Source organism: Lepidothrix coronata, unplaced genomic scaffold (assembly GCF_001604755.1).
Source record: "Lepidothrix coronata isolate B3197 unplaced genomic scaffold, Lepidothrix_coronata-1.0 Scaffold91, whole genome shotgun sequence".
NCBI lineage: Eukaryota > Metazoa > Chordata > Aves > Passeriformes > Pipridae > Lepidothrix > Lepidothrix coronata.
Window position 1 is genome coordinate 1,703,941 of NW_016690271.1, and position 25,240 is coordinate 1,729,180.

At 40.1% G+C, this 25,240-nt stretch overlaps 1 protein-coding gene across 6 annotated transcripts in view; it reads left to right on the forward strand.

Moving 5' to 3' along the window:
- BRIP1 (BRCA1 interacting protein C-terminal helicase 1) overlaps positions 1-25,240 on the forward strand; it is a 94,496-nt gene that overhangs the window by 37,308 nt on the left and 31,948 nt on the right. For 2 of the 6 annotated variants that reach the window (XM_017821709.1, XM_017821708.1), the window contains exons 18-25: positions 6,310-6,422; positions 8,249-8,331; positions 9,543-9,833; positions 10,560-11,381; positions 13,671-13,744; positions 14,257-14,335; positions 15,856-16,077; positions 17,367-17,524. In XM_017821709.1, coding sequence (XP_017677198.1) covers positions 6,310-6,422; positions 8,249-8,331; positions 9,543-9,833; positions 10,560-11,381; positions 13,671-13,744; positions 14,257-14,335; positions 15,856-16,077; positions 17,367-17,524 — 1,842 coding nt within the window. Of the gene's footprint in view, positions 1-6,309; positions 6,423-8,248; positions 8,332-9,542; positions 9,834-10,559; positions 12,482-13,670; positions 13,801-14,256; positions 14,336-15,855; positions 16,078-17,366; positions 17,525-25,240 lie in introns of those variants that run through there. The other 4 variants (XM_017821710.1, XR_001875926.1, XM_017821713.1 and 1 more) reach the window with 4 other exon arrangements.

Consider the following 25,240-nt stretch of genomic DNA (forward strand, 5'->3'; position numbering starts at 1 on the left):
AGAAAGAATCATGTGCTACATAAGTGGTTGCTGAAATGATTAATTTCTTGTTTACTATATTCTAGGAAAAAACAGATTTCTAAGAAAATTATTGTTATCTGAGATGCTTAGCCAGAGTTGAGAAACAACCCTTGCACTGTATTAATTTCATCTTAGCTTTGCATCACTTAAAAACATTTTTTCACTTCTTAATAAAAAAATATGGGCAAACTGGTAGAGAAAATGGCATTTAATGGGCAGGTCATTGTTGTATTTATCTTCAGTTCAGTTTGAAAATACCCTGTGAAGTTAAGAATATTTTTAGAGATAGAAGACTTCTACTTTCTTCTTCATTCCAGTCCTGTGTAAAAAAATGATGAGTAAATATATTTCCCTCTTCTCCACAAATAAGAATGATTGTAAAAACTCAAAGCCATCCACACGCTTCTTACATCCAACAGAAATTGTGTTAATTAAGGAAAAAATGGATTTGTGGGAGCAGCTGGAAAATCCTGTGGAATCCAGCGGGACCATGTGAGCTCAGGTAACGTGGCAGAGCAGGGGGTGGCATTTGGGATGGCAGTGCCTTGGCACAGCTCACCCAGATCAGCCCTGAACACACCCAGCAGTGAAGCCTTTGGAGAAACAACCCAGCAAATCAGGACTTCCCCCGTCGCGGTTCATAATTTACCTTCCCGCTCCATCAGAACATTTCCAGGGGATTTTCCCGTGTTTCTCTTGTCCTTAGCAAGCAGGGGGTGACCTTTCAGTCTCTCCCTTGCTGTCAGAGCCTGGCCAGAGCTGTCCAGGTGAAGCTCCCGCCGTGGGGATCCGCGGGCACGGCCGACCCTCCCGCGGCCCCTCCGCAGCAGCAGGGCCTGGGGTTGGACCTCGAGGGAACCTGCTGGATATTTTTCACTTCTGCTCCACTGCAGATGGATGGAATTCTCTCTTGGGAGCAGGATTTTGGTTGTGTTGGATTTGTTGGTGGTCCCTACAAGGCCGAGCTGAGTGTTGGGGCCCGGGCTGGATGTGCCGCGAGGGTTGTCAACCTGTGCCTGGGAGGTGCCAGCTGACAATCCTGGGAGTGCTCAGTGCTCCTGCATCCCATGAGCTTCCCAGCTCTCCAGCACTGGGATTGGGAGTGAGAATCCTGGGGCAGCACTTGGTCATCCAGTACCTCAGGGACAGAGCTCTGCACAGAGCAGAGGTGCTGCTCTGCTGCCCCAGGACGTGTCTGTTGGGTTGTTTGGCTTTGCTTTTTTGGGGTCACAGCTCATATTTAACCTTTTGAGTTATGGGCAAACAAGCCAGCAGCATTTTCCCATATATATAGTTTCTGATTTGCCACTTTTGTGACTTTTTAAAATTTATTTCAGTAACTTTTTCTAGTTTGATTATATCTTCACTCCCCTTGCACAGATGCCCAGTATCATCCCACAGCCCCTGTTTACATGCAACAGTCTGTAAGGTAAAACAAGTCTGAGATCCAGATCTGCAGAGATGTTGTTTCTTTATTTTATTCAGTGTTATCTGAGGAAGGCAATTTTTTTAAGTGCACATGGAAATTTTCAGGCAGAAAGGGTCACCTGAACTATTTCTGTGTATCAGAACATCTTGTTGATAATTGAGCAGTACAAAGTATTGATTGTGTCTCATTCACAGTTTGGGGGTTTTGTTGTTGCTTTTTAAGGAAATGATGCATTTATATGTGAAAATAAGTGTGTTATATTTGTCTAGTGACCATATTTAGGTATATGAGGTGGTTAGAATGGCCTTAATAAATTATAGTAATATACAGAATCTAGTTTGGTAGAACATAGCTAATAAACCTTTCTTATTTCATATTGTTTATGTATTAACAGTGCACTTGGAGCTTTTAAAGATAAAATCCTGCCATAATATCTTTCTCCTCTGGGCTGGTAAATTGAGACATTGTGTTCAGAGACAGCTTTGAGTGGCTCTGCTGAAGGGTGAGGATGTTTGAAGCCTGTTCTGGGACTCACCCAGGCCTTTACATTTGCATTATTTGCCTTAAATCTCCCCGTTGTTCCTGCTTTTGAAGTCAGCTGGGGAAAGTTAAATACTGCCCTGTTTAATGCTGCTTCTACTTGAGAATTTTCAGATGTGAAAGAAAAGAAGTGAGTTTTCATGTCTTTAACTTTCCTGCACTTACAGACTTTTATGGTTCCTTGGCACTGGTCAGGAGGAAAGTAGATGGCAAGTGTGTTCCTGGAGAATTCTAATTATTGCTGTTTCAGGTGGAAGGGAGACTCTGAGTGGACACATGAGATTTTTGGGGCGGGAGATTTGCTTAAAAAACATTTTTATGTCTTTTTTTGGGGGGGTGGAAGTGGGGAGTGACCACCTGGTATTTTTTCTGCCTGCTTGTTTTTCAGATGTGGGGAATTAGTAGATGTTAAACATGAATGTGTCCTTGAAAAATTTTTTTGGATGATGTGAGCAGTGCTCTTTGTTTTCATTACTACTTTTCCTCCCATAAAACCAGAGAAAACAAGTGAGTGGGATGCCAGGGAACACTTCTATCCCTTTTCTGAGTTTTATTTCCATGGAGGGGAGTGCTGGGGAGCAGGGCATGGTTTGTACACGTGTGTTGAGGTCCCACCTTTAGGTCCAGCTTTAGTTGCCTTTTCCAGGGCTTGTCTCCTCCTTTAAGCTGGGCTGGCACAACACTGCAAGTGCTGCTGGACAGAGAAGGGCAGGTTTAGCTGAGTCCAGTTGAACTCCTCCCATTAATGCCTTTATATCCATGAATTTCTGTCTTTAGACTCCCGGCTGATCTGGTTTGTAATCCACAGGTTACAAACTGCTCTTCATTTTTAATCTACCACAGCAAACAGGAGGCAGTTGAAGATGTTTTTGAGGCAATCCCCTGTCAAAGAACAGACCTGACTGGTAAAACAAAAACATTCTGAACTGCTACTACTGTTTGTTTTTAAAAAGCAAAGTATGGCTGGGTTTGGTTAAGTAAAGTAATGCATTGAAAAAAAATCTCAAAACATTGCCAGATGAAAGAAAACCAAGCACAGTTTATTTTGCTAATTTAAATTGCACTAAATAAAAACCAAATTATCCTATGGCTTAGCCTATTCAACCTTCATCCTGCAATCCTGGCACTGATAAATCAGTTTACAAGATTCTGATGATTTTTTTCTGTAGAAACAATTAATCCATAATAGATTGATATTTGTAGACCTTGCTGTTAAATACAGCCACGTGTTTGTTAATTGTGAATAAATCTGGGTCAGCCTGGTGTGTTGTGAAAAAGGCAGCAGAGGCTGCAGGTTCTGTGTCTGAATTTGCAGGTTATTTTGGGGCCCAAAGACAAGCTCTAGTTTTTGAGTTAGCCTGAGCTTTGTGCCATGGTCAACACAGTATAAATCCATTTCTGTATTTATATATCATTTAAATCCATTTATGTATTTATATGTCACTTAAATCCTGAATAAATCTGAGTTTCTTCGTGTGAAGGAATGTTACTGCAGACAGCTTCTTTTAGTGGTTTTTCAACAACTTAAAATCTGATATAACAAATGTTGTGTTGTCACGGGACAAAAAATTATATTGCTAATTATGATTGAAAAGCACACCTGAAAATTCTTTTGAATCATAACAGAAACTGCCTCAAAATACCTTTCCAAGCCTTAAAAAAAAAAAAAAAAAAAAACAGAAACTGCCTCAAAATACCTTTCCAAGCCTTAAAAAAAAAAAAAAAAAACACCAACCCCTTAGTCTGTGGCATTTATGGTTTTGCTGCTGTTTCTCAGCTGATGCTCTGGGTGGAAGATGCAGAGGTAATTAAGCATTAAGAGAAGGAGCAGTTAGCAGGTATAATGTTGGGAGACTGGAGTTAATGTGGATGTGCCCATGACCTCCCAGACAGATCAAAGCCTAATCTGGGTGACAGCTACAGGATGGCAGAGCTTGCCAGGGGCCTGGTGCTGCAGCTCTTTGTCTGCCAATCCTGCCCCTCAGCCGCCAGTGTGTTTTTAAGGATGAACAGGTAAAAGTGAAAGGCTGTCTTTTGACATTTTAACTAATCCCTTCTAGCCTGTGGTTTCCTGCACAGCCAGGGTATTTGCTGGCAGGAGAGCCTGGCTTTTTCCCATATGTCCCATGTCATGTTGGATCTGATGGCTGGGCAGGCAGCAGTTATACAATGCAGTGGGCTCCGATTGCATTAGGGTGACGTGCGCTGGCCTTTTACCTTCTGCAGCCTCCCCATGCAAACCCAACTCCCAGCCATGGAACTTGTCATCTCCCCCTGGGACAGGATCATGGCAGTGAGCAAACCCCCCGGTTATTTGCTGTTAACCCTTCCTCCTGCAATTCAAACGGGAAGGAGAAGTTTCCCAGACACTCGTGTGGGGTTTGTGCCACTTGAGAATGGTTGATGTGCAGAACAAGCAAGAAACACTTGCAGAATGCTGATGTGTATTAGAAGGATGGAAAAGTCATATGTTTTATTGAGATGACCTGACTGATGTGTATTAGAAGGATGGAAAAGTCATATGTTTTATTGAGATGACCTGACTGCTTTGCATTCTCCTCTTCCTTCATGCACATAATTAAAAATACCATAATTTTTTCAGCTTAGAGTTAGGGTTAGGATTAGGACTAAAAATTCTAACACTGTTTTGAACAGTCTTCTAGCAAAGTAAGAGGCTGGTAAAGCTACATGTGTTCCATTTGTTCCATTTGTTCTTCCTGGTAAGAGTTTCCTCCTCCGAAGAATTTCTGTTCTAAAACTTCCCAGGAGTAGAAGACAAAAAATTATATTGCTAATTATGATTGAAAAGTACACTTGAAAATTCTTTTGAATCATAACAGAAACTGCCTCAAAATACCTTTCCAGGCCTTAAAAAAAACCCCAAACAAACCCAACCCCTTAGTCTGTGGCATTTATGGTTTTGCTGCTGTTTCTCAGCTGATGCTCCCCGGTGGGAGTATATTGTCACTGCTTATGTTTTAAAGCCTTGAGTGAATTTTTCCAATGGTGAAAGGTTCCCTTTGATTTCTCTGTAGTATTTCCATTTGTAGAAGTGCACAGATAACCCCAAATTCCTTTTCAAGGACTGGTTTCAATGTTCACAAACCGTTCAGAAGAAATCGTCTTCTGTTTGGAAAATTCCAACGGAAACCTCACATGCCAGTCAATAAATCCTGAGTGACTGGAACAAATATTCAATCTGTGAAATCAAACTGAATTTGCTTTCTGGCTGCAAAGATTGAATTTGTAAATTTGACAGGCAATTTAAAGGGCATAAGTACATAAAATAAAATTTCTTATCCAAATGCAAGTTGAAAGTTACCTGTCAGAAGAGGTTAGAAGTCTGCTGGTTTCTCTCCTGAAGCGTGTCCTTTCACTTGTCAGTTTAGAAAGGTTAATACTGTACAAAAGAGCAACAGAAAGACCCTTTTTGGTGTAGTTTTATGGTTTTGGTTTTTTAAAAAAAAAAATTCAGCCTCCCTCTCTGAATAATAATAAAATAATAATAATAATACATCCTTTTGGTATTTGTTGGAACAGTGTATAATGTTCAAATTGTTCAAATTCAGAGCAGGCATCATTTGTGTTGTTATCCATGGGATTGGGAAGGGGATTTCTTTTGCAGTTGATTCCAGATCTGCTTTTGAAGCAGGAAGAATAGAGTGTTTTTAAAAAGGGGAGCATGTTCTTCCCTCCTCACACTGCCCATGCCCTGCCAGCCTTGGGTCACCCTGGGCCAGGGAAAAGTTCCCAGAGCCAGAGGGTGATGCCAAGCTGGGAATTAGGGTTGGTGTTGGTGACTTCTGGAACTTGGGAGAGGCCACTCTGTCCCTAAAGCTCTTTCTTAGCTTCTGTGGGAGAAGAAAAGCTGTATTTGCTTCATCCTCACTTGGGAAAAGCGTGGCCTGGTGCCAGCAACAGCTCGGGATTTGGGATCAAGGGAAGGGTCGGGATCTCTGGGGGGTCATTTCCTCTCAGCTGAGCCCCTCAAACTGGGCTCTGGACTCCATCTCCCTGTACCTGGGGAGGGTTTGCCTGGGGGAACAGCTTATCCTGCTCCTGCTGGAGCAGGGATTGAGGGAAATGTGTGGTGCTTGTGTCATCAGATTGAAATGATTGTTACAGATCATTTAAGAATCATTTTAGAAGGGTACAAGCCATAATTGGTTAGGAGGGAAAAATATTGAGTTGAAATACTGAAACACACTTTATATATTCTCTTATTTAATCAATTTATTTAATTTGCTTGTTTGACCCTTTTGGAATATTTAATTTTCATCATGAGTAATAAACCAAATATTTTATGATTTCTCTTGTAGGTTGAATTAAAGAGGAAGTACAATGATCAGCACAAAAGTACAAGAGGCCTTTTATCAGGGAGTCAATGGTATGAAATTCAAGCTTATAGAGCTCTCAATCAAGCCCTGGGAAGGTGAGAGAAATGGAACATCATTAAAAATATGTATTTGTAGAATTTTGTGAAATCTTTAAGGATTAATTCTCCTCCCTTTAATTAATTCCCTCATCTTGCAGAAATTCAACTTCCATCAGCTCAGTGCTTGACAACTCTCTGGGTTTCAGCCTGTTGTGCACTTGAGTGTTGTTATAATTCAGAGGTTTTGTTTTACACTGAACCCTCTTCAGTTTGGTTGCAGGTTTTATTGCTTGTAGTGCAGAGAGACAGAAGGGAAAGCCTTAACAGAGACAAATAGTTCTGAGCTTATAAACCAAATGAAAATTCTCAGGGCTTTTCAATTGCACTAATTGTTCACACTCTCAGTGGGCTCAGAACAGTTGTTTGATATTCAACCTACAAGTATTTTTGAAAGGGAGAAATAGCAGTGGGGATTTTCAGACCTTTGCAAAAGGTCAATTCAATTATTGTGCTCACTGATCTCTTTCCAGATTTAGAAGAAGTGGTACAGCTTCCATTCCTGATGCTGAAAAAAATTCCCCCCAATTTTATTAACAGGGGAGAATTAATTCATCCTTCTCCAACGACATTTATCATATAAATAAAGATTATCACTGTCATCCCTGTCTGTCATAGATGCCACGCATCTGTCAGGGGTATATAGAGGTAGAAACACAGATTTATAGATGAGAAACATCAGCTGGAAGATTCTTCTCATTTGAATCAGACCTAATGCAAATGTGATGACATAAATGAAGGCTCAGGAAGAAAACTGAGAGAAATAGGAACATCAGTAAAATGTTATAGATTCTTGTTGTTACAGGTCTGATTTCTTAGATTCCTCTTTGGAATGTAAGAGCATTGGTTAAAATTTGCCCAGAAAAATCTAAGGAGAAATTAAGCTGAATTTGTGTCACTGTGAAATGAACTTTAACTATAATCTAGGTTTAGTGAAAATTGCTTATTGTATAATTTTGCATTTGAATGAAATTCTGCTGGTTTAAGCTTCAGTAGAGAAAATAGACTTCCATGCTGACATGAATGTCTAAATTGTGTATAAAACCCTCAGACTGAGCTCTTGTAACCTGAGCTCTGGTGAAGGATGACAGTGTGTGAGGAGTACTTTGATAAAAGCAGAAAATTACACAAAGTTAAGATTAAGTTCTCCAGTAGGCAGAAAAACTTCTTCCTGCAGAGATGCCACCGGGATGGAAGTGAGCAGAACCAGTGGAGGAAATCTGTTTCTTAAAGATTTTTTTTTGGTAGCTTTTCCTGTCACTGAGAGATTCCAGGATAAATAATTCTTTCTTGGAGAGCCACCCTGTCACTCCAGTTTGAAGCCCTGATTCTGAGACTCTTGTGCTTTTATGTACATTTATAAGCATCATCCTCAAAAAAATGTACATGAACCTTCTTATACCCTGGGGACAAGAACCCTGAACTGTTCCTGGCAGGTTCCTTGCCATATTTCATTTATGTTACTGCTGTTCTTTAAGCCTTTTTTATTGGCAGACAGCACAGAAACCCAAATAACATTAAAAATAACATCAACACATGAGAAGCGACTATTTCTATTTCTGTAAGTCTCTGACAACTGAATTAGGAACTCAGCAGTGTTTGATCTGTAGCATAATTCATTTCCTTACTAAAGAGTTAAGAACAACCTGTGGTTTAGAGACCAAAAGTACAGAGTTATTTAAAAAACTACTTGCAGTTTTATCACTCTGGTTTTTTTTCTTTTACAGTTTTACATTTACTTTTTTTTTTTTCAGTATTTACACTGCCCAGTTAAGAATGTCTGTGATTTTAATTCCATCTATCCCCTTCTTGTTGCCCCCTCTCAGGTGTATAAGGCACAGGAACGACTGGGGGGCTCTGATTTTGGTTGACGACCGGTTCAGGAATAACCCCAATAAATACATCACTGGTAAGCTGCAAACATCCTCCTGGGAAGGTTCCCAGGGTTATCAGAGAGAGTGAAAACTCAGAATGACAGAAATATGTCACACAAATACAGGTGAGGAGGAAAAGTCATAACAAAATATATCCACTGAACACAGAGTGAACCACCAAATGCTCGATATTCAAGTCTCTTCTGTTTCTACTTTTATCCTGGGTAGAAACAAAGGCAGATGAAATAAAACAGGTCACAAACACTCCCTCAACAAAGAGATAAAAATTAGAGAAGAATCTGCTCAGGACTGTGTTTTTTCTCTCTGTTCCTGCCCGTTTGGCTGAGATGGGCAGTGAGGTGTCCAGCCCGTGCTGGGTGTTGTCAGCAGGTGGAGCTCAGCTGCTGCAGTTGAGTCCAACTGCTCTGAAGGGTCTGTTTGTACTAAAAGTACGTTTAAATTATTTAAGTAAACAAAAGTAATTCATATAGTAACACAAATAATCAAAGCTTCATAAAATCCCTTTCTCTAAAATGTAAAACTTCACACAGGAATCGAATTCTCTGTTGTTATTTTTCCTTTTTCAACTGATAATCAAAGAATATTTAAATGATTTCAAAGCCACTTTCTAAACTCAAGGAAGTCAGTTTTTGCTTCACCCTTCTGTGTTCCTACATCATCTAAACAGCTTTTATGCTCTGGAAATCTGGTATTTGAGCATTTTAAATATTATTCTGATAGGAGCATGTATATTGTAGCTCTAGAAATGTATTGTGTTCTGTTGTAGCTGTTGGGCAGTGATTCTGAATATCTGAGTTACTGGTACTTAATCTGAAGCAAAGCTGTGAAAAGCTTCATTATATTCCAGTTTTTATCAGATCCCGTTAATATGGTAATAAATACCTGTACTTCTGTGTAAGTTGCTTTTAAATATTTAAAATGAACACTGAGGCATAAAAGAAATGTAGTGATGTTTATGCAATGCAGTTTGAACCTGAAAAAAGACTGGTGAAAAAGGTAAAGGAAAAGAAGGGTATTGTTAGTATTACTCATGAAAATAGTGCCATGGATTAAATAAATTATTATGATTATTAAATGAATTCTTGTACTTTCACGAGCAGCTTCTTGGCATCTTTGTGAATCTGACTATACATAGAAATATTTGCAATATTAGGATGCTCTTTACTGATGGGAAATCCTTGGTGTAGATGATGTCATTTTGCAGTACCACCTCCTTTTCCCTTAGGATTGTCCAAGTGGATTCGGCAGCAGATCCAGCACCACGGGAGCTTTGGCAGCGCCCTGGAGTCCCTGCAGGCCTTCGCTGCCAGGAACCGAAGTGGCGACTGTTCCTCCCAGAACAACAGGGAGTTTCTCCACATCCCTCCGGATTCCAAGGACCTGGCACAGGGTTCTCAACCAGAGGCAGCTGCTCACCTGTCACCAGATGTTCCTGCCAAAAGCCAGCAGCAAAATTTGGGTTCCGAAGGGAATTTCTCAAATCGGCCAAGTAGCGTCGTGGCAGCAGGGAAACAGAGTAGGAAAAACCTTCCTCAGCAATTTTGAGTGTGAAGTTGCATCTCTTTTGGAAGAAACAAATGGTTTCTAAAATTACAGAATGGTGGAAAATGGTTTTTAAAATTACTATGGTGGAAAATGATAGTTATTCACAACTGTCTATGAGCTGTGCTCAAGACTAAAATTGTTATTCCATCTTAAAACAATTGATGATGTTTGATAAGTTTATAGCACAATCAAAAATGTTTTCTCTTGAATTTCTTTTTCCATTGAAAACCATGAAAATCATTTAGAATTTGAAAGGCCAAGATTAACATAATTGCAAGATGAGTGCCCTGGTTCAACCTACATCTGTTGTTTAGAAATTGCTGTGAGACACCTTTCGTGGGATCTCCTTCAGTACCACCTTTACATCTAAATATTTATCCATTCCTAAATTTTAGGGAAGCTTATGACTTCATTTCAGGCAAGAAAGATGTGAGTAAGATAAGAGTACAATAATAAAAGTTACAAATTTCCAATCCAATCATGCTCTATCTTTAAATACACCAGTTAATCTGTTGATTTAATTCAGGCAATTCATGTGCAAAGAGAGTTGGAATATCTGGGCTTTTCTTTGTATTGTTCTTAATGAGTGCTGTAAAATGACTGCAAACCTGATAAAACAGTGGTAATGTGCTAAACATGCTGTAAATGAGGGGGGAAAACCAAATACAATGAATTTATGTTTTGTGATTTTTCACAGGTGGCCAGAAAGTTGGTGTAGAGGGTCATTCTCACCATGTGAAACAAAGAAGAAAACGCATGGACTCCACACCCAAAGTGCCAACAACTAAACCAGAGACATTAAACACGAATGGTTGGACTAATGGTGATATTGTGAAGGAGAATTGCTGCTTTAAACCACTGACTTCAACACCTCTGCCTGTGGCCAAGAGCTGCAGGGCCCCAGCTAATGGCAGACAAGAGGGTGTGAATGGGCCCAGTGAACTTAGTGATAGTTTAAATCAATGCCAATCATCGTTAACTGCAGAACATAAACCAAGTGGACCAGAATCATGTTTGGAAACAACTCGTTTTTCAGTTAAAAATACCGAGGCTCCAGTTGCTGAAGAGCTCCAGCTTCCAGCTGAGCCCTGCGGAGAGTGTCCCACAGCAGGAGGGAAGGCTGAGCTTTCCACCCCGAATGTGTGTGCAGAGGAGGAGGAGGAGGAGGAGGATGAGAGTATTTACTTCAGCCCAGAGCTCTATGATGATGATGCAGAACCAGAGGAACAGGAAATCCAAGCCCTGCTCCCAACCCCTCGGGCAGACAGGAATCAGGTGGAAGGTGGAAACCCCCCAGTGGCTGAGGAACCTTTTGCCATGGACACCTCAGAAACACTGAATGTGACTGAGAAAGGCCAGGCTGGTGGCAGGAGTTGCAGAGTGATGCAGAGTGAGAGGAGTGAGGATAGTGCAGTTGAGGATGTGGAGGTGGCTGGGGCAGCAGGAGCAGAGCAGGGAGCAGCTCCGGGGATGGACAGCAGCAAACGGAGAGTCAGCCTGTCCAGAACACGAAATAAAGGTGTGTCCTCTTTTCCCTTGAGCAACAGCAGCCCCTGGGCACAGTGTCTGTGGGAATCCCAGTGAGCAGCTGTTCAAATGTTGCCTCACCCCAGAGCAGTGGTGGTGTTCTCCTGCTCATCTCACCTGAGCTGCTCCCAGACTTGGTTTCTTATTACACTTCTTTTGTTTTTCATTGTGAAGCTTATGGAACTTGCAGTTTTCTAGAGATGCAATTAAGGTTCCTCATCCTGCCTGCATGGTAAAGGACAACATGTCTGGAAATTCTAAGTCCAAGCCCAAGTGGGATCTTACTTGTAATTATTGGCTGAGGAGGTTTGTCCACTACAGATTTAATTCACCATTAAATACTATAAAATAATAACATTTTTCCTCAGAAAGCCAAACACCCATATCATCAAATTACAGTTTTCTACATTTGTTAGGGCTTTTTTTTTTTTTTTTTTTAAATTAAACTTATAGAACAGCATCTTTGCAGATCAGGTCATATGATAGATTGAGCCTGGACACCAAAATAGGTGTATTCTTCAGTACTTTGTTTCCCTCAGATTCCTTATGTCAAAATGTCTGAACATTTTGATGATGATGATGATGAGAGGCTTCTTCAGAGATCTGTAGTTGTTTGATAGGAAAATTGCTGTTTGTTTAAATTTTTCTTCTGTGAGATCTCGTTTCTTTTGATCAGGCTCTGGGTGTGTTCACATGAAAACACGTTCTCATTTGTATGCCCTACAAACACATTTTATATGCAATATAGAACACTGTAAATTTGTACATAAAGGTCTTGAAGTCTCCCTCAGTCTGGTTTATTTGAAGTATTTTAAACTTTTCTTTCATTTATTGCAATCAAAGCAGCCAGGATTTTTCTGTAATAAAACATATCGTGCCTCACTTTTCAAGGAGAGATTGTTCATTTCCATCACACATTAACATGAAGATGCAGGATTTTTGCAGTCTTAAGATTGGTTCATATTTTCTTTTTGTCCGAGAGCAGAAATGAAATTATTAACTGGTTGTTTTCCATAGAAGTTCATCTAAATAACATCCATGTCTCCAGAGCTATGAACTTCTCATATCAACAGGATTTAAATTGTATCCTTTGTTTACAGTAAATGTATCTTTTTTAAATGAGATACTTGTTTGCAGGAATGGCAAGAACCCAGTTGGGTTTCTTTAACCACATGATCTTGCAGTATAAGGCCTCTGGTTACATTTTTGCTGTATTGATGCCTCCTAAGGATCATGTTTTCCTGGCTTAGCTTTCCTGGGTTTCACTGAATCCTTGGATGCTGATGGGTTCGAAGTATTGAGAGGGCAGGAGCTCCAGCATTGGCAGCAATTCAACCATCTGACACATCTCCAGATAAATACACTTAATTTTGAGTTCAGTGCTGATTAAGTGGCTGGGCTGGAGCTGTCCCACATCCCCCACCAACTGCTGGGGCAGGTGGTTGCAGCCACACTCCAAGAGTTCATGGATTTGATCCTCAGGAGTCTTTAAAGCTCAGTTTTCTTAAACCAAATCTTCTGTCCCAAAGCACTTTTCACATTCGTGTGTGTCTAACTAGAGAACAGAAATCACTTAAGCTCTGGGCCTGTCTGCTCAGCCCAGGGCCCTTTGCCTCTTCTTTGTCTTCCAGAAGATTTGTCTGTCTTTAAATCCTTAAAATAAAAAAAAAAGAAAATCCATCTCCCTTTCCTTATCTGGAGCAGATTGTTCCTTTCTTGATCTTGTGTTGCATCTTCGATTAGAAATCCTTTAAGACAAGACCTGTTGTGTGTCAGATACTTCACAATAATTTATAAATACATTTTATAGCAAATTTCTCCTTAACTGTTATTTTTTTAAAATATGAAATATCAGCATTTGTCCTACTAGATACTAAATTTTCTTGACAAATTTCTATCTACAAAAAACCTCAAATCCTGGGACACCTGATGGACAATAATCCATTATATTACTGCTGGGTTTGGGGGGTAATGGCTGGACTCTTTCTTTTGTCATAAAAACTGTAAATTCACTCCTAATTTGTCTTTATATCTAATAACTAATGTGTTAGTGGTAAGAATGTCCTTTATACTTAATATATTTATGGTGATTCCCAGAATTAAAGGCTGCCCAGCCTGCAGAGAGAAGGGAAGTCAATGTACCAACTTTCCTGGAATTATTTATTTGAACTGCTCAAATCTATAAAAAGTGATTGAAAATTCCTCTCATACTCTGATATCGTAGCGAGGTATAATCTCTGCTGCCTAAAATAATAATAATAAAATCTTGGATTTATTTAAGGATTGAAAATTCAGAGGAAATGCAGGAGAAGAAAAGCTCCAGTTAGGAAAAGTGGCTCCAGCTGGGACAGAAAGGTACCCCAGAGATGGGATGAAGGACCTGCTCCAAGGGGCTGCTGTTCAGTGTGAAGGTGCAGGGGAGATAAGAATGATTTATTATGTATCTTAAGTGAAATAATACAGGTGAAGCAGTTTCTTCATGAGCTGCCTGGTTTGCTGTAGGTCTCTATTCATACACTCAATAGATACCTTTGTTTCTCCTGGGAAGCACAAGGGCACCTCTCATCCTATGCAAAATTCCAAACAAATTGATAGCCTGGAGCGTTACAGACTTATAAAACACCTCATATTTTGTATGACAGTGTTTCTATTTAGTGAGGTGAAGCATTTTGAGCAGGGTGTGTGTTTTAATTATTATCTAGTTTAAATGATTGATTCAAAGAGATTTCTTTGAGTATTTCAAGTAGTGTGTTTCTGTGAAGCAGTTTTGACATATTTAATTGTATTTATATTGAAATGCTTCCATCTTGAGTGGTTACTGTACCCAAACCAGTATTTACATGCATTTGTGTATTTTTCCTTGTTAGAAGGAAACACAAAACCAGCCCTGCAGGAAAGGACTTTATTGCATTGTCTGTGGAGCTGAAATACTGCCTAAAGCAGAGGGTAAGATCCAGGGAACAGTCAAGTGTTTCAGGTTTGGACTGATGGGATTTCTGATCCACCTTTTTACTTGCACAGTTTTGAATCCTGGACGGGTATTTTAGAATAACTGGATTTGGTAACTGGTTAAATGCACATTAGAAATGCACTGAAGACCTGCAGAAAGTCTTTTTTTGGGGGGGAAGAAAGAGGGAGTGGTCACAAGAACAACTCTTTAAAGCAGGTACTTTTTCTGGCCGGTTTCTGTTGCCTGGTTCAGTGGTGCTGCCACACTGACCTGTCTGGAGTTACAGTGGGCATCTCTTAATATTTAAGAGTTAACTGAAGGCAGCTCCTCCTGACATTGTGGGAGGCTGAAAGAGATGATTTGTAACAGAGTGGCCCATTCATTGGGGCTGTTCCTTCTCAGGATTAGGTGTTAATTTGCTACTAGTTGCTGTGAGAAGCTTGGTAATATCTTGGCACTGTAACTCTGGGAATCTACTACATATTTTGGTGAAACTATCCAAAGTCTCACTGAAAAGCCATGTGATTACACTGGGTAACCTGCCTTGTGTTAATTTTGGTCTTCAATCCTTGGTTGACATAAACGGGGATTAGATGCCTTTGGAAATGGTGTTTTTGTGAGGCACTTTAATTTGGGAAGGTCTGAAGGCTGGTAATGGTAATAACAACTCTGCTACTTTTTAAAACGAGCTCCAGCTTCAGGTTCCTGGGCCACGTGTAGTAATGACCTAATTACAACATGTTCTCCTGGGTTACCTGCAGGAACAATTAGATGGAGATGCTTAATACACTTAAACAAGGCATAAAAGAGAATTGAATGAGGATTTAACTGGGCTTGGGTTTTACAAATATGAGGCTAAGAAGAAAATTTCCTTTTGTGTTCCTTGTCAGTACATCTCAGGCCCTGGACAGAAAGCCAGAGAGCTGCATTTTTAGGAGGTGTTAGACATGATATGGAAGTTGTGCATTGATGCCCTTGTGTGATCTCATCAGTGGACTTTCATTCATTTCCTTAATGTGAATTTATCAGCTTTGTCTTTGCAGTTTGGGGTGGAACCTGTGAAAACAGAAGCACTGTTCTGAATCCCCGAGGTCCATGAATGCCCACAGTTACCAGGGTGTCCCTTGTCAGGGAGCAGTTTTATGTTGTTTAAACTGGACCTCAGATGAATCTGAATCCTCAGTTGATTGAGGAAAGCTAAAAAAAAAATCTGAAAATGAAAAAATACTGGCTTTATTCAAAGTCGATTCAAACTCACCGGTCGATTTGGGAGTAATAACAAGGGGAAAATTATCTGTTGCAAAGTAAATTTTGGACACATTAAAAAATTTTAAAGAAGGCCTCCTTCCAAGGTCCATTTACAGCAATAGAAGTCTTTTCAGTGCCTGCAGTGGGTATTGGACCAGGGCCTAAATTCCCATCTTGTAAATGTGGAAAGTTTGCAGCGTGGTGGAACAGTGCTGTATTCAAAGCCATGTGTGCACAGAGCTCTTACACCCCACTTTTTAAATTACAGGAATTTTGAGAAAAGCTTGCTACAGTAAGAGTGAAGTGCAGACAATCTGGAAACTCTTCAGAAATCCCAATGTAAGAAGTGAAGGATCCATTAGGAGTTGTATGTGTAAGGTAGATGCCACTGCAGAAGATGATAATGTGATGTTGGTCATCTCAGATGCTGCAAGTCTGAGTTGTCTGAAGGAAACTTTGAAGGTTTATCAGATGCCAGTGAAAAGTGAAGGTAAATCTTTCTGATTCCTGATAAATACCAGCTAACATTTGTCAAGTCCTTCAGTACCTCTTTGAAGAGATATTTAGTTTAACGATAATTTGTTTGGTGGTTGAGTCTCCATTGTTCCTGAACTTCCACACCTTTCCTTTGCTCCTATTAAATTTCTGTGAGTTTGAAGGAAATCCAATCTCCAACAATTCTTTACTGGATGTGAATAAAATGCCCTTTCTCCTTCAAGGATATCCTTCCTTCTCACAGCTTTTTAAAAGGAACATTTTGCTTCCAAAACAAGTGATTTTTTTTTTTCCTTAAATGAAAATACCAAATCTCTCAAGATTCTGGTGTTTTTGAGTCCTTTTGCCAAGGATTGTGAATGTTTCTGAAACTCCAGGAAATACTTGAAATAAGCATAGAAGTGATCCTACCATGCTGATAGATGTTAATGACAACTGTAACCCAGGTCTTTGATCTGAGATAAATGAGGATGATTGTTTTAAGCTTAGGAGAAGAAGTTTGGCTATTTTATGGGGTAAGGAAGCTGAGTCTTACTCTCCAAGGCACAATATTTGGCTAGAAAGCCAATAAACATGACAGAGAAACATGTGAGTCAGTGGGTTTTGTCAGGAAACTGGAAATACAGAAGTTGGAACTTCTGACAGTGGTACTTGGCCAAGAAAGTAAATTATATATCATTGTTTTCTCTGAACTGGGCCATTCACAACGCTGACACCCCTCCCCTTTGACTTTTGGGAAGCTGATGGTGAGATTTTTCTCCCTTGAGAGGCTCAAAGCTCTGTGGACTCTGCACATTTAACCAAACACTGAAGATCAGCAGCAGTTTTCCCTCCCTAATTTCTGGGGTCCTTCTGCAGTGTTCTGGTGAAACAGAGGAGGATAATGAGAGCAGAATCCTTCACATTTCTCATCACCAGTTAAAATGCCTGAATTGGGGTGTTTACCCCGTGGTTGGAGCAGAAGGGATGGGTTTGGTAGGAAATGGGATGTGGAACCCTTTGGTTCTCCAGGTGACAACAGGGAAGAACTTGCTTTAGTTCACATGTGGCCACTTCTGTTGCCATCCAGTGTTGCTTGGATGGCACAGTCAATAATATGTGATTTTGCCACAAGGGCTCCTTTCCAGGAGTTCCCAAATCCCCAGGGATTCCTGAGCATTCTTTGCCATCTCCTTCTCTGGCAAAACCAGACCGTGACATTTTGAAATGTGAACTGTGACTTTGATCTGTTTTAAAGTCTCTCCTGATGCCCTCTGTAAAGCACTTTTTCTTTCTCTTTGAAAGACTTGCATGGCAGTTTATCTTTAAATGCTCTTTGGGATGAGAAGGAATGTTCTCTGACAAGTTACTTACAATGCAGGAGCTGTGTCACTCAGGCCAGTTCTCCATGTCCTTTGATAGGAGCTGAGGTTACTCATTTCAGTAATAAAGTGCAGTCATGGGTAAGTCAAATCATTTTGTATATTAAAATGATTACTGAAAGATTTGTGTAATAAATATTAAAATACCGTTTCTGTAAAAGGTAGAATGAACACTTTTTATCTGGACAAATTTTATGTGGTTCACCTTGTTTCTACCACAGAGATTTAAGTGAGGAGCTGAGTTCAGGTCACTCAATGTATTTGTAATTGTCTCTAACTAATTTGGTTCAGTGTCTTATGAAAAGAGGCAGGAAAACAGCAGCCATCCGTGAAAAGGAAAACCAGAACAAATCATACTTGCACAACTCTGTAGACTTGAATTTTCAGACATGTAGTTTTATGTTATTTTTGGCACTAAAAAAAAGAAGTCAATCAGCTCCTGATGGATGAATGTGGACAAGGTCTCAAGAGTCAACAGGAAGAGATTTATTTATGCATATTGTATTTCCAGCAGTGTTAGCAAACTAAATTCTCAGTAGAACACTTGGAAATGCAGATGAGAAAACTCTATTTTTATTGTACTCTCAGAGCACAGGGGGTGAGGCTCCATCCTGAGGGAGCTGTGCAGGTGAGTCCAGGACACCTTTGCATTTCCCTTCATTTATACTCTGCATAGAAATAGAATTGAACTATTGGAGACTAAATCTTTGCCAAAAACTGACTGTGATCTTTATGTTTAGGTCTGTGTTATTATGAACTGTCCAAGCTCTTTGAAATGCAGTGTGATGGTGGCACAAAGGTTAAGAGACATTATTTGCCACGAATTTTGGCATTTCAAACGTTACCACTAAAATTTCATGGCGTTTTTAGCATTCATTTTATATCAGAGATACTGAAATGTTGCACTGAGGGAATTTATACTGGCAGAACATGAAATAAAGGGATCCCCTGAGGTATAATGAAAGCTGGGGGTTGAGGAAAGAAATTAATTTTTGTTTGTTTTCTTTTCTATTTTGTGTGTGGAAATACTGTTATTTATTTCTGAAGGCAGGATGAAGATGAATGATAGTAGCTTTAATTTTATCATCTCTTTGCTTTAAACCCAGTGTAACTGGGAATAAATTCATGTAATTGGGAATATATTCATGTAATTGAAGACACACAGAACGAGTCAAAGGAGTTAAAAATGCTGATTTATTGCATGCTATCATATCCCAGAGCAAACACATCTGCATTTAAGGGAAGGAGCTGTGATTCAGGCAGCCTTAGCTCCCAGTTCTACACTCCTGAACACGAGATCCAATGTATATGTGGAGATAAAATCAACATTCTGGTTTATGCTGCTGCCTCCCCTGTGTTAAACCACAGACACTGTCAGGAGGTATCGTGTGTCATCTCAAATTACTTCCTGTCATGTGCTGTCTGTAAATCAAGTGCAGTTGGTTCTGGAAGACAAGGAATTGTTCATTTGATGGAAATCACACTGCTGCAGCAAAGCAAGCTTCAAACAGAATCCCTGGGTTTTAATATCTCTTATTTCCTTTTGGCATCATTTAAAGAGGCAACACCACGCTCGTGATTTAAATTTAAAGTGGGATTAACAAATTGCATTCTGTATGTTTTTTAACCTGCTTTTTCTGTCAATTGTTTGTATTGAAAATCAGATTTTTAAATTGGCTGCTACATTTCTCCCCATCCAATTGCATCACGTGTTTCCCACTGACCTAGAAACCTCCATTAACTTATCCAGACTCTATGTGGAATCAGTGGCAGAGAAATTAATGGTACTTTTGTATTCCTCAAAAGAATTCTATGTTCCTCTTTGCAGTTGTCTTTGTGAAATGGAATAGAAAACAGTACTTTGGAATTAGAGGGAATATTCTGATACCCTAAATGTAGGGGACTTGGGGTGCTTTAAGATGTAGCTCAGCTAATGGAATAAACTGTCTTTTATAGCAGTAGCACATAAATTGATGTTATTTTTTATACTCCTTAAAATAATTTTGCATTCCTGTTTGCAGTTGTCTCTGTGAAATGCATTAGAAAACAGGACTTTGGAATTAGAGGAAATATTTTGCTGCCACAAACACAGGGGACTGAGGGTGCTTTAACTAATGGAATAAACTGCCTTTCATATCAGTGGCATATAAATTAATGCTATTTAGTATATTCCTTAAAACAACCTAAATAATTTTACACTCCCATTTGCAGTTGTCTTTGTGAAATGCAGTAGAAGATGGTACTTTGGAATTAGAGACAATATTTTGATGCCATAAATGCAGGGGACTTGGTGCTTGAAGATCCAGCTCAGCTGATGTAACAAACTGCCTTTTGTACGAGTGACATATAAATTAACATTATTTTATATATTCCTTACACTAATTTTATACCCCTGTTTGCAGTTGTCTCTGTGAAATGGAACAGGAGACAGCACTTTGGAATTAAAGAGAATATTTTGATGCCATAAACACGGGGGCTTCAGGGTGCTTCAGATAATGTAATGAACTGCCTTTTATATTAGTGGCATATAAATCAATGTTATTTTTTATATTCCACAAGATAAGGTAAATAATTTTATATTCCTGCTTGCAGTTGTCTCTGTGAAATGGAACAGGAGACAGTACTTTGGAATTAAAGAGAATATTTTGATGCCATAAACACTGGGGCTTTGGGGTGCTTTAATAATGTAATGAACTGCCTTTTATATCAGTGGCATACAATGTTATTTTTTATATTGCATAAGATAAGGTAAATAATTTTATATTCCTGTTTGCAGTTGTCTTTGTGAACTGGCAGACACCACTTTGGAATTAGAGGAAATATTTTGCTGCCACAGCCGCAGGGGCCTGGGGGTGCTTTAGCTAATGGAATAAACTGCCTTTCATATGCTAAAAGGTGAACTGAAACCAACAATTAAAATTTTAAACTTATTAAGGAGTTGTTGCCGATTAGACAGTCAGCTGGTGAGACAGTAGCTTTTATATAACAGGATATTGTTTTGTTCATCATGTTGCCACATTTGGCAAACTTTTATCTTAATGCGCCTATGGGGAATTCCAGTCTGACCTCAATCTGGGTAAAGCCCCGGAGTGGCCGGAGCGGGGCGGGAGGTGCCAGGGCCCCGTCACAGACTGTATATTTGTTATTCCATGGTAATCAGATTCATCATCATTCTGTTTAATAAAGATTTCAGCTGCCACGCGAATGCATAATCGGCTATGTCTGAGTGCCCGTCTTTTGTCTCGGCCAGATTGCTAAAACTGTATTAAGCATCATTAGGCAAAAATGACGACCTTATTAATTATGTGTTTTCCAGCAGATTGGAGCTCATTATTATGCAAACACAGTACACAGAGCAGGCAGCAGAAGTAGCTCATTAATGTTTCTTTCCCTTAGATTATTATTGTGAAGTGTGCATGAAATAATTGCTAATTATGTGCCTTAAATTGTACAGTGATTGTCTGGCGAGATGTTTTTCATATGGTTTAGGAGCACTGTAGAAGGCCATCAGAAGCTACAGGTTAATGGTGCTGAAGCGAGTAAACCAGAGGAAGGGAGTCACAAAACCTGCATTTTATCACACATTTTCCTGCCTGGAAGGAGTAATTAGGACAGGTCTGGATTGCTTTGTAGCTACCTCTCACTATGCTGCTTATTGTAAAAGGAATGACTCCCAGCTGGCAAATAATTTAATAGATCTGTCTGCCCATGAATAGATACAGGGGAGTTTGAACTGGGCACTGCTGGTAAAAAACCCAGGAGGTTGTGCAATGGTAAAGCTTGAGCTGGTGTGGATTCCTTATTTACACACCACCCAAATTTTGTGTGTGTCCAAACACTGCTCTTTCCCCCACGTTCCCCAGCTTTATTTCTCGCTCTGTACAGACTCTTTATTCACTATAATTCTCCTGAAAATTTAGGAGCACGGTGGAAATGACATGTTAGGATTTGGCATCCGTCTGCAGTTTGACAACTTGGTGCTAAGTGTGTAATTGGTTTAAGCTGGTGGTGCCTCCTCCTGATCCATGGCACGTCTCCTGTAATCTGTCTGCCACCGTAGCTGATAAGACTTGGCCACAGCCGAAGTTTTTGCGGCGCTCGAAATAAAATCCTGATCCATTAAGGGTTTGCGTGGATTTAGCTTCATAATCTGGTTTAGAAATTGTGAGTGGTCGGATCTTGGATCCGAAGCTCTGTTGTCCAAAAGATGCCACGAAAAGCGTGGCACCGGCTCCAGTTTTCCTGAGGTTGCTTTTGTTGACAGTGGCTCTTCGTGAGGCAAAGTGTTTGTGACTGGCAATTATTTATTATATATGAGCGTGGAAACAGATACCTTGGAGGGTTAGGAGGATAATAACCTTCAGCTGACATTACTTACATTCAATAATTTGAGAGTCTGACTGCATTTGGTTGATGTTAAATAGTTGCTTGTGTCAGCTGATACCACCAGCTAAACGTGGAGGTGGCTTCGTACAATTCAAGTGGAAATAAATGGAGCGTGCGAGCTATAAAACATTCTTTAAACATTTCATAGGGAATAGATCATTACTGAGCATTTCTGAAGGACAGACCTATATTACAGTTCCAAAAATCAAAATGGAATTGTTCTGCAGAGACCAGATTCTCTTTACTGCACTGTTCACTGCTGGGCACGGGGATGTTGACTTGATAAATCACTTGTCTGATATAAATTGAAAATAGTTGGTGTGGCATTGCAGAAATAAGTATTTCCTTGGATTATTTGGAATGGCAGGGAATATATTGCTGTGAACAGGCACAGCTGCACTATTCATGCAGACGTTCTGGGAGCATGATGATTGTAACTTTTAATAAATGCTTTCTGAATTGTCAGTGATAATATTGCACACTGATGTGTGTGCTTGTAATAGAATCCCAGGGCATATAAACTCCCTTTTATAACAGCACTCAAAGCATTGCAGCTAATTGTCAAATCAGGCTGCAAAGCACTTGTGTCCACAACGGTTTGACACTGAAATGTTCAATTTTTTTTGACAATTTTCCCTTACAATCCATATTTCCTTGTCCCTATGAAATGACATTTTCTGCTCTGTATATTTAATTAATGAATTTAAATCTAATCTGTGTTATTTCCAGTGTGTGATTATATTCCATATGAAAGTCCACCCCCCCACCACACCAACTCTTGAGCATAAGGATAGTTAAGAATTTCCAGGGAATATGGGAACTCAGCTGAGTTTGTGTCAATGCATTAAATATTTTCCAGGAGTCAATGGACGCTGTCAGAAGGGAGAAGCCAGGGATGACCTTGGAAAAGGTTTTTCTTGTTGCTCCTTTCTGCTGGTGCCAGAATCAGTGGTCTCCCAGGAATTATCTGTCTGAATTGCTTTCCTTGTGCTTGACACTGAATGTGGGTATTTTCCCTTGGCCACAAGGTGTTCATTCCTGCTGTCTCCATGAGGAGATCCTTGCTGGGATCAGTGCTGCTTTCAGCTCTCTGGGAATATTGTTGTTTGCTGGAGGTACAGCCTTACTGAGGAATTAAAAATGAGTTTGTAACTGTGGGAAGAAGCTCAACGGTGTTTCAGTAAATGCCTCGACGGTCCCAGTGTTTGTCATTCCAGAATCTTCCATGTGTTTATCATCATCCCCCTGCTTACACTGTTCTTTGGTAAGGCTGGAAGCTCTAGGTGTCAGGGACTGAAGATTTTATTCTTTATTTGATTCCTGGAGATCTATATTTAAGTGAAACTAAATCCTATTTAGCGAGGAATGCACATCAACCTCTGAGTGCTGTCTTGCAGTTACTGGGGCTTTTGATGTCTTGTTTTTAAGATATGAATTTTCCTTCTCTTGAATTGTAGTACCAGATACCTAAGAGTTTTCCTCTACAAATGCATATTTACACAGTCACTGACAAGAAGGGGCAACTCTTGAGCAGCTACTAACTAGTTAAGGAGGGTATTGCCCCTTAAACCCAAGACAGGAATGAAGCTGACCCCGAAATCATCAAATCCATTATTTTTTTTCGGATATTCACATGATAGTCCTCACTCAATCTGTAACATTTAACAGTGCCATTCCTCTCTTTCCACAGTTTAATTGTCATTAATCATGGATTCATGCCTGTGAGGTGTCCTCAGGAGGGTGAATGGACGTGCCAGTTTTCCGTGGGTTGGCGCAGCCGTGTTGGTCTCCCCTGGCAGAGCTGGCCCCGTGTCAGGAGGTGTCAGACACGGCTCAAAAAGCTGCTCAGCAGAGGTGCAGCCCAGACAAGAGAGACAGTGCTTGGGGGCAAGCCAGTAAATGTAATAACTTCTTATCTTTCCCACCTGGAAGTTTATCTTTCCTCCTTTGTCTGGGTCAGACACAAGTTGTGTGGCTTCCCCTGAGGATTGCAGGTTTATCTGCAGCATCTGATACAACAGGATGGTCTTGTTGGTGAGGAGGGTTTTTATCACTGGTGCTGCCAGATTATTGCCATTTAGATGTGGTGTTGGATCCATGATCTCCTGCCTCTCTCCCTCCAGGACTGCACTGCCAGCATGGACTGCTCTGGGAAGAAGGCACGTGTGGAAGCAGCTCTGGCCATGGAGGCTGCTGCAGAATGTCTTCTGAGCAAACCTGTGTCAGCACAGAAGGAAAGGTTTGGAGATCATCAGCTAATTAATTTTTAAATTCAAGGCTGGACTGCCAAAGCCACTTTATGTAGTCCTTTTTTTTAATACATAAATAGCATAAATGAAGCACTGATTCATCTCCTCCCTCCCTTCTCATGCTGGCATTCTGAAGTTAGATGTCAGCCTTATTTGAATTCCACTATATTGAAATTTGCTTTAAAATACATATTATTTCTTTGAATATTTTTTAGATATATAAACACAGGAAGCAAAATTAGTTTTAGGCTTGCCCAACATATATTAATATTTTCTTTAAGTGCTGAGACAGTCCCAGCACTGTGATTCATTGTCTGTCTGGTGCTGATAATCAAGTGATCTTTCATCAGGCAAGGCCAGAGCTCCCTGAAGCTGTGAGTGGCAAAATGCAATCATTTTACTTGCTTCCTGCTGCAAGAAGAGAGTCAAGTTTGGTTTAAATAAGCTCAGGTATCGTTGCAGATGGAAAGGTTCTGTCCTTCCCTGTCCTGGCTCTCTCTGGGCTTCAGTCCCTCTGCTCCATGAGGGCAGCTCTTGGAGAGTCTGCCTTGCAAAAGGCATCTCTGGGATGGTTTGGATTAAGAATATTGCCATTTTTGTGGGATTATTTTTACACTGGCTGATTTCAGGCGTCTGATTTGGGGTCCAAATGTTTTTTATCACTAAAATGAGATCGGGGATGTGAAGAAGCCCAAAGTTAGTGTGCTGATAGCTGATGCTTCAAAGTTATGGAAAATGTCCAGTAGCAGCTGCTGAAATTCCAGCTTCAGCATTCCAATTGTTTTATATCCCAATGAGCAGCCATTGTTGCAGGCCAGTATTTTATCCTGATTGTGGCAGGCACAGAGTGCAGCTGCCACTGACCCCTCCAGCAGGGTAACAAAACCCCTCTTTGTTATCACTCTGGGAAATGTCCTGGCCATTGTGGGTGTGAATTCAAACCAGCATCCCAGTCATGCACAGGGAAATGAAAAGCTCCACAATTCTTTGACAGGAGTCTAAATGTCTCTTATTAATTGTTATGGCAAGGTCTTTTTTAAAATTGTATCTCGTTACATAATTAAAATATAGCCGAAGTAGTTAAAGCATCTAAACTTCTCATCATAAATTTTAATATACTGAACTCTCCTTTCTTATAAATTTCTGTGCCATTAGAAATCCC